The 13,361-nt window shown below is 36.6% G+C and overlaps 1 protein-coding gene across 4 annotated transcripts in view; it reads left to right on the top strand.

Annotated features, from left to right (window-relative positions):
- PPP2R2A (protein phosphatase 2 regulatory subunit Balpha) overlaps positions 1 to 4,517 on the top strand; it is an 86,642-nt gene extending 82,125 nt beyond the window's left edge. For all 4 annotated transcript variants that reach the window (XM_069575955.1, XM_069575957.1, XM_069575956.1 and 1 more), the window contains 2 exons: positions 377 to 468; positions 3,521 to 4,517. In XM_069575955.1, coding sequence (XP_069432056.1) covers positions 377 to 468; positions 3,521 to 3,800 — 372 coding nt within the window. In that variant the 3' untranslated portion in view covers positions 3,801 to 4,517. The remainder of the gene's footprint in view (positions 1 to 376; positions 469 to 3,520) is intronic.
- The last annotated feature ends 8,844 nt before the right edge of the window (positions 4,518 to 13,361 follow it).

Below are 13,361 nucleotides of genomic sequence, written 5' to 3'. Positions count from 1 at the left end.
CAGGAGGGTATATCTCTCAGTTGTATGGAAGAAAAATGTGTATTTGTGGAATGGGGAGCTCAATACATTTACTATTTCTCAGAGAACTGAGTTTTTGTTTTGTTCTGAGAATTGAGTTTTAATGAGATTAAAGTATGTATATGATCTGAAGAATTCCATGGACAGAGGACCCTAGTGGGTACAATCCATAGGGTCGCAAAGAGTTGGACACAACTGAGTGAGTTTCACTCAATCCATATGTCTATATAGTCCTTCTTAAAAAGATACAGACTTGTTAAATCATTTTCTAGTTTCAAGAGCAGTAGATCATGTGATGTAGGCTAAGTACACATATGTGTGTGTATTTGTGTATAATATTTTTTTCTCCCCCCACCAGGTGCATGAATACCTCAGAAGTAAACTTTGTTCACTGTATGAAAATGACTGCATATTTGACAAATTTGAATGTTGTTGGAATGGATCTGACAGGTAAATTGATTTTAATTTGAACTGAACATCTTATTCAAATGTGAATTCTATTAGAGGAAAGAAATTTACTATTACACTCTTAGTATGATTGCCACATTTGCTAATGGCCAATGTGTTTTTTGACTGAGATAAATGTTTCCCAACTTTATTTTCCTAAGGGTTTCCTTGAAATCTTACAACAATATTGGCAGATAAAAATTAAACATTGTGTTTCACTAAGTAAATGTGAAAATACACTAGAAACTTATGGATATAATAAATTATATAAATTCTAATTTTTTCCTTTAATGAACCAGATCAATCACTTTGTTTATATACCAGTAGTTAAAATGGTGAAATTTCAGTGTGTTTGTTACTTTGCTGTTAAATTGGTTTCAGAAATATTTAGGTAGTAGATACTTCATTTGGAGTTCTACACACCAGTTTTTCTGGATACTACATCAATACCTCATAGAAGAGAAGAAGTAATTACTATGTATTATTTTAACCATATTACCATGATGGTTAGGCTTGTTATAATCCACAGCTTTGCCATAGTACAGTTTCTTTTTACTGTGTCATCAAAACGTGTACCATTATTTCAAAGGACAAGTCTTAATCTTTTCAGTTTGGTTGTCAGTATTTATTCAGTTCAGTTCAGTCACTCAGTCGTGTCTGACTCTTTGTGACCCCGTGGACTGCATACCAGGCTTCCCTGTCCGTCACTAACTCCCGGAGCTTACTCAAACTTAAGTCCATCGAGTTGGTGATGCCATCCAACCATCTCATCCTGTGTCATCCCCTTCTCCTCCTGCCTTCAGTCTTTCTCAGCATCAGGGTCTTTTCAAATGAGTCTGTTCTTCGCATCAGGTGGCCAGAGTATTGGAGCTTCAGCTTCAGCATCAGTCCTTCCAGTGAATATTCAGGACTGATTTCCTTTAGGATTGACTGGTTTGATCTCCCTGCAGTCCAAGGGACTCTCAAGAGTCTTCTCCAACACCACAGTTCAAAAGCATCAATTCTTCAGCACTCAGCTTTCCAACTCTCACATCCATACATGACTGACTACTGGAAAAACAGTCACATTTGACTAAATGGACCTTTGTTAGCAAAGTAATGTCTCTGCTTTTTAATATGCTTTCTAGGTTGGTCATAGCTTTTCTTCCAAGGAACAACCCTCTTTTAATTTCACGGCTGCAGTCACCATCTGCAGTGATTTTGGAGCCCAAGAAAATAAAGTTTGTCCCTGTTCCCATTGTTTACCCATCTATTTGCCATGAAGTGATGGGACCAGATGCCATGATGTTAGTTTTCTGAATGTTGAGTTTTAAGCCAACTTTTTCACTCTCCTCTTTCACTTTCATCAAGAGGCTCTTTAGTTCTTCTTTTTGCCATTAGGGTGGTGTCATCTGCATATCTGAGGTTATTGATAGTTCTCCCGGCAGTCTTGATTCCACCTTGTGTTTCATCCAGCCTGGTGTTTCGCATGATGTACTCTGCATATAAGTTAAATAAGCAGGGTGACAATATACAGCCTTGACGTACCCCTTTCCCAATTTGGAACCAGTCTGTTGTTTCATGTATTTATTTACCATTCATTATGTTCCAGGAGAACAGACAATAGTAAAAGAAAACATAATTCTGGAATTACTAAACCTACCTTCAAGATATTCATTAGATTACTTTACTCAACAATAGTTTTATCACTGAAGCCTGATATGATGCAGGTTTCCTGGTGCTATTGAAGATAACAGAACTTAAATCATTTATCTGTTGTCTGATTTTTTTAAAATTATTTTTATCTGGTTATAATATGAGGCCACATAGTAGGCTGGCCACAGTAAAGCTGAAGGAGTAAGCAGGCTTCGCCTTTGACCACCACTGCCCTGCCTGAGGCGTCAGGGGAACAGAAAAGGGAAGGTGCTGCTGGAGTAGCATGCAGCACGCAGCTATACCAGCTCATTCTCCTTTGTTTAAACAGCATCTCGTATTATAGAAAAGCTGTTTGTTTCCCTTAACGTAAAAATTTTTTGGAAAGATGCTCTCCTGTATAATGACTGTGCAGGCATCTAAGGCAGAAAAATTCACATGGATGCAGTACTGCTGTCTAATCCACAGATCCCTGTAAATATCACAAGTTCCCTCAGTCATGTTCTTTGTCCCATCTCATTGTCTCTTTTAATCTGGAACAGTTCTTCGTTCTTCCCTTACCTTTCATGATCTCAGCTTGTTTTAAAACCATAGGCCATTCATTGTATAGAATTTTCCTTCATTTGAGTGCTAATACTCCCTCATGATTAGATTAGATTCAGGTTATACCTGGCAAGAATACCATAGAAGTGCTGGCTAGCAACACCTTTTAAATGGCTATAGACTAGGTATCAGAATCCATTAAAATCCATTAAAACCTCAAAAATGCAGGTAACATGGGGATGCCAGTCTAAACTACACAAATTATAAAAATATCTGTCAAAAATACTTGTTTATAATATATTTAGTGTTTAGGTTAAATGATTTTTTAATTAATAAAAATGATATATGCTACTTGTTTTATATTCTTTGAAGCAGATTTCTTAAAAGCATTCATAAGAAGCTGTTTGAACCTGACATGTCCTAGGAACATCAGTAGCTTATAATGTAAATCAGGGAATAAAGCATTGTTTTCTTAGAAGTGTATACCACAGTTTTGTGTTTTGTTGTTGGTTGGCTGGTCTGGAGGACTGCATAGACTGGGGTTGTAAATGTTTTCAACTAAGACCATTCACTACTACTTACAAGCCTTACTTGAGGATGCTTTCAACTTTGGTGACAGTTTGGGCAGTCATGAAAGGAGTCATGAATAGACATCAAATTAACTGATACCGTATTCCTAGTTTATTCCAGTGATTGGTCTCTGGGTTGGTGCCAGCAGCCCTCTCCCTAAACCCCGATCTGCTTGCAGTAGCTCTTGCTTTGGAGCATTAGGCAGAGTTTATTCATCGAAAACTCATTTTTAGGTTCATTGTTAGGCAGCGAAATGTTCATCGAAAACTCATTTTCATTATTTGACTGGATGCTCTGTCTCCTTTTCCAGTGTTGTCATGACTGGATCTTACAATAATTTCTTCAGAATGTTTGACCGGAACACAAAGCGAGACATAACCCTGGAAGCATCACGAGAAAACAATAAACCTCGCACGGTTCTGAAGCCACGCAAAGTGTGTGCAAGTGGCAAGCGAAAGAAAGATGAAATCAGTGTTGACAGCCTAGACTTCAACAAGAAAATACTTCACACAGCCTGGCACCCCAAGGAAAATATCATTGCTGTAGCTACTACAAACAATCTGTATATATTTCAAGACAAAGTGAATTAGGGTTGGCCTTCCTAGCAGAAGAACCCACTTCCTGCTTAGTTGAGATAGTTGAATCTAGCATTCGTACTTAAAAAAGAGAGAGGTCCATTGTGGCGCCCCTTTTCCAGTGTTTGACAATGTGCCATTCGACAACACATTTTCCATAGCTACATGGAGAAAGCTCTGTGGATCCCTCCCTGTGGTGTTCTCCATGTCTGCTAGCCATTTAGGTAAGGGTAGGGCACTTTTAATTTAAATGACTTCTTGCACCATCTTGCCTAATGGACTAGATTGGACTGTGTCAACATTGATTTACTCCACTTTTTATGCCTTCCATTGTGATGACGTCAAACACAGTGAAAGCCTTCAGTCATGCTTATGGGATTTAATTGTGTATCCTCATTACTGTATCATTTGTGGGGTACACCCCTCCTCCCCTTTTTTAAATTAAATACAGCTCATTCTTACTGTGGCTTGTAGCATTCCTCCTCTCTGGCCTCCTGGACTCTTCCCTTTCATCTCTCTTCCCCTTGCCCCTCCACCCAGTCTTGGTGGTGGTATAAAAAGGAAAGAACGAAAGCACACAAACGAGTCAGTTTGGGGTCAGTGGTAAAGGGGGTACATGTTGCGAACAAATGTTTTAATAACAGTTGGCTGTAATCACTCCTTGCCGTGTCTGGCACTGAAAATAAGGAAAAAAAATACTACTACTGAATAAAAGTGACAAAGAATGGAGAATCTGGTTTCCTTTTTCTTTTTAATCTACCTCTTTAAGCCAATATTTTGTGTCATAACTTTGGGCGCAGTGAAATGAAATGAGGTTCCATTGTTTAATTGGTATTTTTGTTAATTATTTTTTAAAAGTGTTCTTTTACATGGAGAAGGAGAGGTATTGGTTCTGTATGAACATATTTTGACTATATATTGGTATTCCTAAAGATATCACGATCTATATACATGCTACTAGAGATTTTTTTTATTGTAGTTATAAGGGTACTGGATACATTGTATCTACACTTAATTCATTATCTGTTAATGAAAACTGTTGTAAATGGGAACCACATTTGTAGAACTTCATTTTTAAAGACTTTTTACAGTGCTTAATTTCATTTTTGCATTACTGAATACTAAGTCAAAGACAAACTTTTTAAACAAAACTTTTTTGGTTATTCAGTCATACCATAACAAAACTATCCTCAAGTGATTTACATAGACAGAATTGACACTGCACTAATATTGGGGGGGAGGTATTTTACTGCTGTCAAATCTGAATGAAATGTACTTTGCCATAGATGTTTTTCTTCTATTTTTGGTTTTCCAAAGCAATTAATATTAAAGACAAACTTTAAAGGTACAGTGTTCCAAAAGTGCTTAATGGACTCCAACAGCTGCCTCAAATAAAAATTTAGTAATGTATATGATTACATTTTCCCTAAATGGTGATACCTTGTCCAAAGATGAAGAGTACCCCTATTTTAACAGGTAGAAGGAACCTTTGTGTCAATCTTGCAGAAGCTTTAATGGAGAAAAAGATGGACTTTATTTTTAAAAGATAAATGAGTAGGAATTCATATTAACAGAATGGTAGTGTGTTTCGGTTGAGCAGTAGTACACCGCCTTGAATTTTAGAGGACCCAAGTGCTTATCTGTCCACTACCTTGTTCTGTTCTCATCAGTGAAAAATGATTAAACAACTCCAGCGTAACCCCTCTACACGTATACAAATACTGTGTCTTGTAAGTTACATTTTTAGCACACAGGATAAATTATATGTAATAAAATTACTGTATCTTTTGGACTTAACAAATCTGAATTTGTATTTAAACACTTTGATTATATGTCTGATAATTCTTAAAATAATGGCACTTTTCCTAATTTACTTGGAGATCTTGGGTGCATTTGTACTTTGTGTTATTCTTCATGCGAAGTGGGCTATTCCCCGGCTACAAGCAGATGCTGATCACTCTGATCAGGCAGTTTTCCAGATTTTTCCCTAAAGAGAGATTGTTTCCCTAAAGTTTGGGTGTAGGTGTTGAGATAAACATCGTCAGACAGCTCTCAGAAATTTCTTCTCTGATTTAGCAGTAGCTATGATGATTCTCCTCCATGACACTAAGGGTTAGTTTTATATATTTACAAAAAAAACATTGCTTAAAAATTAAAATGCCTCTATAAGATGAATGCTATTATAAATATTCTTAAGAATCAATTTTTAATTTCTTTGATGTAGTGAACTATAAGCCCAGCCACTCATGGTCATGGTTAACCTTTTTATTAATAAAAATTATATTAGAGTAAACGTCGTCTTGTCAAGTTGCTTATATTCTCCCATTCTCTTGACACCTACAAACATACATATTCTGTCCCTCTTAACCTTTTTGAAAAAAAATAATAGGAGAACTTTCATTCTTTCAATCTCGATCTTTAGTGGCTGGGCAATAGTTATTATCTAAATCTTTGTATCTATATAAACATGTTCATGTAACTTGGATATTAAGCTTTCTTCTGTGAAGCCCTTAGACTTCTGGAATAGAAAAGTGCATTCACACTTTTTCCTTTCAGATTAAAGTGAGGATTTTTAAAAAACCTTAAATGTGAGAATTATTCTGGTCATAGACATTCCTAAAGAAAACAATAAAATTGAGGTTCTTACCTTTTTTTAACAGTATTTATACAAGTAATGTGTTTGTTCTTGGAAAATTATTTGTGAAAATGAGACAGTTACTGATAAAAGTATTTTTAGTGAAATTTAGGCCATTACCTTGCTGGGGGACACTGCTTCAGCATCTTTCTCTCTGCCACATAGAAATTCAAATGGAGATAGTAGTGTGTACTTACAGAAGAACAAAACCAAGCCCCAACCTTCAGACTAGAAAGGTAGTGCTAGGCAATCACAAATGAAGTCCATTTACTGTAGTATATAAGAGCACTACTATTTTAGGTACTTATATGTTCAGATGGTGTATAATTAAAGCTGTGTGTGTGTGAGAAAGACACCATGGTTTAAAAAGGTTTTTTACATACTCCTCTCCAAAAAGCCTTGGAAACTGATTCTGCTTCATCTTACAACTATGCATATAAGGTCAAGACATCTTTAGTATTAATCAGAAGTTTAGAGAATTTACAATATCTTGGGATTCTCAAGTGTTTTAAGTGTAATAACTGAGTTTTGTCTGCTTGACAGATTATTGCTTAATGGTTTTAAATTGTGTGACCTACTATGTAAGAATTGCACACCTAAAGTTAATAATACATATGAAAAGGCCACCTTAGCACAGTACCTATAAAAAGGGAGACCCTACAAAATTTAGTTTCTCCAAAAGAAGGAATTCAGCAAACAAAACCACGTGAATAGCAGCCAGTTATTTGAGGACTTTCCCACTAGGGGGCACTAGTTAAGCCTTGACCAACATTTAGGAGGTATTTTTGAGAATGCATAAATAAGATACCGAAAGAGCTTCATTATTAAGAGCCACACTGGGAACCAAACAAAGGGGAAGTCAAAAGTGTATTTATGCCCAAACAAAACCACTATTCTACACAACCCTAGAGTGAGTGACTGAGGGGCGACCCAGATGTCAACTCTGCTATCTGTCCATGGTCTACCTTACCAGAGAAGTAGCAAAAATGACACTGAAAAGAGAATCATGAGCTGCCTTTTCTTTTAGTCAGAGATTACTCAGCCTGCCCCCTTCCCCTTGCAAAATCAGATCCTTATGTACCATAAAGGAGACCAGGAGTTTCATGTTGCTCTTAACTCTGGAATGTCTAAATTCCTTTAAAAAAAAAATTTAACTTTTTTCTTCTGAATACATGTTCTTCAGAAAGAACAAAAAATACCCCAGAAGTAATCATGCAGAGAAAATTCCCATTCATATTTTTATGTATTTTCGTTGGCTCTCTTCTGGGTGTACTTGAAGCCAGATTTCCCCTTCGAATAGCCTCAATGTGTGCCTGATGCATTACTTATTTAACTAGTCCTGTTATCAAGAGAGGTTTTTATTTTCATTTCTGCAAGTGGAAGTATTGGAATAGTGAACATACACACCAGCCTTGGTGTGTAAGATTTTTAGGATACATTCCTAGAAATTACTGTATTAAAGGATATGGGTATACTTATGATTTGGTACATATTGTCAAATTTCCATTCCAAAAATGGAAGTTCTGTCACAAATATACCTCTAACTAAGGATGAAATTATGTTTTATTTGTCAATCAGAAAAAGTAAAAATGATAAGCCAAATTGTGTTTACATATTTCTAGTCAGATATTATTTCCTATAATCTGGCTACAAGACTTATCACCCATGTGCTTTATAAATATTTCTCAGAATGAGGCTGGCTTTGTTGTTCTTTTCACAGAGCTTTTTGAAGAGCAGAAGTTCTTAATTTTCACAAAAGTTCACTTTTTCAATTGTTTCTTTAATGGGTTATGCTTTTGGTATCATATCTAAGAAATCTGCCTAACAAGGTGACAAAGTTTTTAATTTTAGAAACCTAACAGTTTTCAGTTTTTACATTTAGTGATGTGAATGTGATCCATTTGAGTTGGTTTTTATATGTTATATATAAAAATCATATGTACCATATATAAAGGTTCATTTTTCTTTGCACCTTTGTTGAAAATCGGTTGACACACCATTAGTCTGTTCTGAACTATTCTGTTAAGTTCATATGTCTGAACTTTCACTCATACTACATTGCATGATCACGGTAGCTTTGCATAAATAATACAGCTGTGTTCTTTTTGAAAACTTTTGCTAATTTTAGATCCTTTGCCTTGCCATATACAATTTAGAATCAGCCTGTTGACAAGAACAAAACCACCTGCTTGGATTTTGCTAATGATTTACATTGAATCCATAGACCACTTCAGGAAGAGAGGACATCTTAATATTTGCTTTCCAGTCCATGAGTGCAGCATACTGCTCCATTTATAGAGGTTTTTGATTTCTTTTATCAGTGTTTTTAGATTTTAGCATAAAGATCTTGCAAATACGTTATCAGTACTTTCTGGTTTTCTCTGTGTGTGCTTTCATAAATGGTACTTTAAAATTTTTCAATTTCCAAAATGTTCATTGCTAATATCTAGAAATACGACTGATTTTTGTATATTGACCTTGTATCCTGACACTTTGCCAGATTACTTATGTAGATTGCTTTAAAGTTTTCTACATAGCCATGTCTGCAGATTATTATTATTTATAATAAATGTTTTATTTTTTCCAGTCTTTTCAGTTTTCCTTTCCAATGCCTTTTATTTCTTGTCTTGCTGCACTGGTTAGACCTTCCAGTATGATGGCAAAAAAAGAGTAGTGATGCCAGACAACCTGCTTCATCACCGATATTGGGGAACAAGCATGCAGCCTTTTAGCATTAAGTTTAGTAGTTGTAGGTTTTTGTAGATAGTCTTCACCAGGGTGAGGAAATTCCCCTTTACTCCTAGTTTTCTGAGTGTTCTTAATCACAAATGGATGTTGGGTTTTGCTGGATGTTTTTTCTGTATCTATTAAAAATGATCATGTAGTTTTTCTTCATGATGTTGACATGGTGGATTACATTGGCTTTTAATTGTGGAACCAGCCTTGCATTCCCAGAGCATTGCTGGATTCTTTTGCTAGTATTTTATTGAGTATTTTTGCAAGTTTCATGAGGGATATTGACATACAGTTTCTTTATCTTTCAATGTCATTGTCTGGTCTGTGTAATATTGGCCTCATAAAATGAGTTTCCCTTCTTACCTATATTATCAAAGACTAGGCAAAATTCATATAATTTCTTCCTTCAGTGTTGGATAGAATTCACAAGTGATGCCATTTGGGTCTCTTTAGAAGGTTAACTGAGTTTAATTTTTTTTGAAGACAAAGTTACACAAATTGTCTATTATTTAAATGAGTTTTGGCTGTTTTTCCTTCAAGGAAATTGTCCATTTTACAGTTCAGTTCAGTCGCTCAGTCGTGTCCGACTCTTTGCAACCCCGTGAATCGCGGTTAATAACACTCATTTTTTAATCTGCTCAAAATACTAAAAACTGGGATTTTTTTATTTTATAGTCAAACGAAAGAGTTATTCATTCATAGTTAGGAAGGTCTTCTCCAGCTTAAAATGAGAAAAAGTTACTTTATGTTCATATTTATATTTGATGCTTTTATTTTTTAATACATTTTAATTTCTATTACTGGTGTTCTTGTTCGAATTCTGACCTCCATTAAAGGTTATGAGGTAAAAATTACTACAGGTGAAGTGTTCACTTCAAAATACCAAATAATGTCCCTCATTAGCATTAATTAATCTTGACCTATACATCAAAGAATTACTTTATGGTTTAAAGGGACCTCAAACTTCATTAAACCAAACTCCTCGTTTGAAAGATGACACAATATAAAATTGCTCTGTTGAGGCTCATGTTAGTTGTGAGTCACTACAAAGAAAACTGCAGTAGTTATCTGTCCCTTTTGAGAATTGAAATGTATTAGTTTTATTATTCTCTGAATCTCTCAGCAGAGTCGGCAGAATGAACCATCATAATTTGAAGTTTTCCAAGTGACATGTTGCTTCCTCACAGGATCTTTGAAAATGTTAATGTATTAGCCCCAATCTAGATCCAACTCTTGCTGCCAAGTTTACTTAGTACTGCCTGAAAGGATCCACTGATCAGGCCAGGTAGCCGTTGCCTTCAGTAGGAAAGAACAAGGTGATTAGGATGTGGTGAAATGCCACACCAGGAATGCTGCCAGTCTAAGAAAACACTATTCTTTCCTCCTCTGAGCCTCTTCACTGTCTCAGCTGGCAGCCAAGTGCTGATGGACCTTGCAGAGAAGTTGATCTGGTCACTGGATGAGAAGGCTTCTCAGAGCTCATGCTTCGATTCTACCACGTTTGCTTCCTTTCCTCCCTTCTGAAACCACTGAGTTCACACTTCTTCTAATTTAGGGCCAAGACAAGGCAAAATTATTTGTAATTGGGTACAATATGCAATCAACACTCAATATAGTTTATAATGGGCTTCCTGGGTGGCTCAGTGGTAAAGAATCCACCTGCCAATCGATACAGGAGATGCAGGAGATGTGGGTTGGAGCCTGGATCAGAAAGATCCCCCAGAGGAGGAAATGGCACCCCACTCCAGTAATCTTGCTTGGAAAATCCCATGGACAGGGGAGCCTGGTGGGAATACAGTCCATGGGAGTCACAAAGAGTTGGACACGTCTGAGCAACTGAGCACACAAACACACAATAATGGTTTGCAGAGTACATCATGGTTATGTCTTACAAACATCTCATTTGATGCCTACTACATCCCCGAGATGGTGAAAGAGGATTACTTTTCCTAGCTGACCCTCGATCAGGCTCAGAGAGGATGTGACTTGCCCAGGATCTCATCTCTGGAAAGCCTGGACTCAGACTCAGTTTTTCTTACTCTGGGTCCCATGTTTTTTGCTCTATCTTACACACGATGCCTCTCTGAGATTAAAGACATATGTATTTTTACTTAATTTCCAGTTTGCAATGGTAATGATGATAGTTGCACTTTACTAAGGATTTTACACAAATTAATTTATTTTCTCAAAGTAACTTGCCCAGAGCCACATGACTAGTAAATACTACCCAACTGGGTCATCTCCAGAGCCCACAGTCTTAACTACTACTTTAACAGACTGCTAGGAAAGGAAGATAAAAATCAAGTCTATCCACAGTTCTTCCTCTCATATCATTTCTTTTGCTCTTATATAGATACAAAAGCTGGAGGGCTATTCATACTGGTCTGTAAACTATTTTCACATGGGCCACATTTTCCCATCACTGATCAACATTTTTATTCTTCATGACTACATTCATTACAAGGAAGTACCACTGTTATTAAATTGACTTTCTGTTGGCCACATCTAGAGTTTTTATCTAAGTTTTTTTGTGGCCAATAATACTGCACTGATTATCCATGGACAGACCTCTTTGATTATTTTGTTAGGCCAATTTCCTGAAAGTGAAAGTTCTAGACCAATAGACTACATTTAAAATCTGGATGCAGGCTGTACCAGAATGGTTGTAGACAAAGCTTTGTTACATAATGAGACAAGTTAAGGTCCTAATTTAGCTATCAGTGTTATAGGTACCAAAGCAATTTCCAAAAATTGTGGATCAAAATGTCCATTTCCTGACTGATTTATATCACTTGGTCCTTATTTTTTCAAAAGCAATAACAATGCAGTGTTCTCAAACTTGACAAAACTTCACAGATCAAGGAAAAACATTTTCTGCATGATACAATTATGGCTCTTCTCTTGAAAGCAAAGTAAAACTATAATTTGAGAGAAATCACTCCCTGGATTAACATACCAGGATTAAGGCAGCTTTTTTTTTTTTTTTTTTTTTTTTAGTGTCTGAAAGGAAACATTCTTTCCTACCAATCAAATGATAACTAATTATACCTAACATACTGAACTTCGCATAAGCCCATAATTGATAAGTAGGAACTCTGTGATTTATAGTAAAAAGTTCCAAAGGAAGGATGCCTGGCAGTGCAGCTGATTAGGATCATGCAGACTGTATCCAGGTGGGATCTCTGTAAATTTGGGTAAAGAGGAATCTGGCTCAACCGGAACCATTTTTCTAGACAGTGCCTTGGGGGCTAAGAAGCAAGACGATAATCAGAATACACTGGCAGCTTTATTCACATGTGTGTGGAAATGAAACGGGAGCACGGTAGTGGTGAGTCTGTACTTGGCAGTCAAATGGTTCCAGGTCCAAGTACCAGCTGTATCGCCATCATGTGTATGGTCCTTGGCAAGTGTCATGGTTTTCTTATTTATAAAATAGTAACAACACCTAACTCCTAAGATGGTTGGGAGAATTAAATAGGAAATTAGCTCAATGAGATAGTCATAAAGCCTGGCTCAGATTAAGGGCACAATAGGTTTAGCTGCTGAGCTTCCCAGGTGGCACAGTGGTAAAGAATCTGCCTGCCAACGCAGGAAACATGGATTTGATCCCTGGTCCAGGAAGATCCCACTTCCCGAGAGGCAAGTAAGCCCTCGTGCCACAACTGTGGAGCCTGTGCTCTAGGGCCCGTGCTCCACAACAAGAGAAGCTACCACTTCGCTTGCGGTATGGGAAGCCTGCACACCACTGGAGAAGAGCCCCGCTGGCCATAGCTAGAAAAAAGTCCATGCAGCAACAAAGACCCAGCACAGCCAAAAATAAATATATTTTTAAGTTAGAAAAAAATGGGTAGAAGTACATCAAAATGTTGCAACTAAATACAAACATCAACAATAATAATGAAACCCAGAATCATGATTTTAATATTAGACAAGGTTGGACTGAGGACAAAACTATGACCAATTTATAATGATAAAGACACACTTATGAACATCTATGCATCAAATAGTGAAGCCTCAATTACAACAAAAGAGAAGAAATAGAAACATATCAGGAGTGAAATACTAACTGACCTCTTGAAATACACAGAAAGAGGGAAAAAATATAAAAAACAGTTATTAATATAGTTCCAATAGATACATCAAATGTGCTGTATTCAACACAGGAATCATACCTTCTTTTCAAATACTCATGGAACGTTCCGCAA

The sequence above is a fragment of the Ovis canadensis genome, chromosome 2 (assembly GCF_042477335.2).
Source record: "Ovis canadensis isolate MfBH-ARS-UI-01 breed Bighorn chromosome 2, ARS-UI_OviCan_v2, whole genome shotgun sequence".
In the NCBI taxonomy this organism is placed as follows: domain Eukaryota; kingdom Metazoa; phylum Chordata; class Mammalia; order Artiodactyla; family Bovidae; genus Ovis; species Ovis canadensis.
This window is presented reverse-complemented; position numbering and strand designations above follow the sequence as displayed.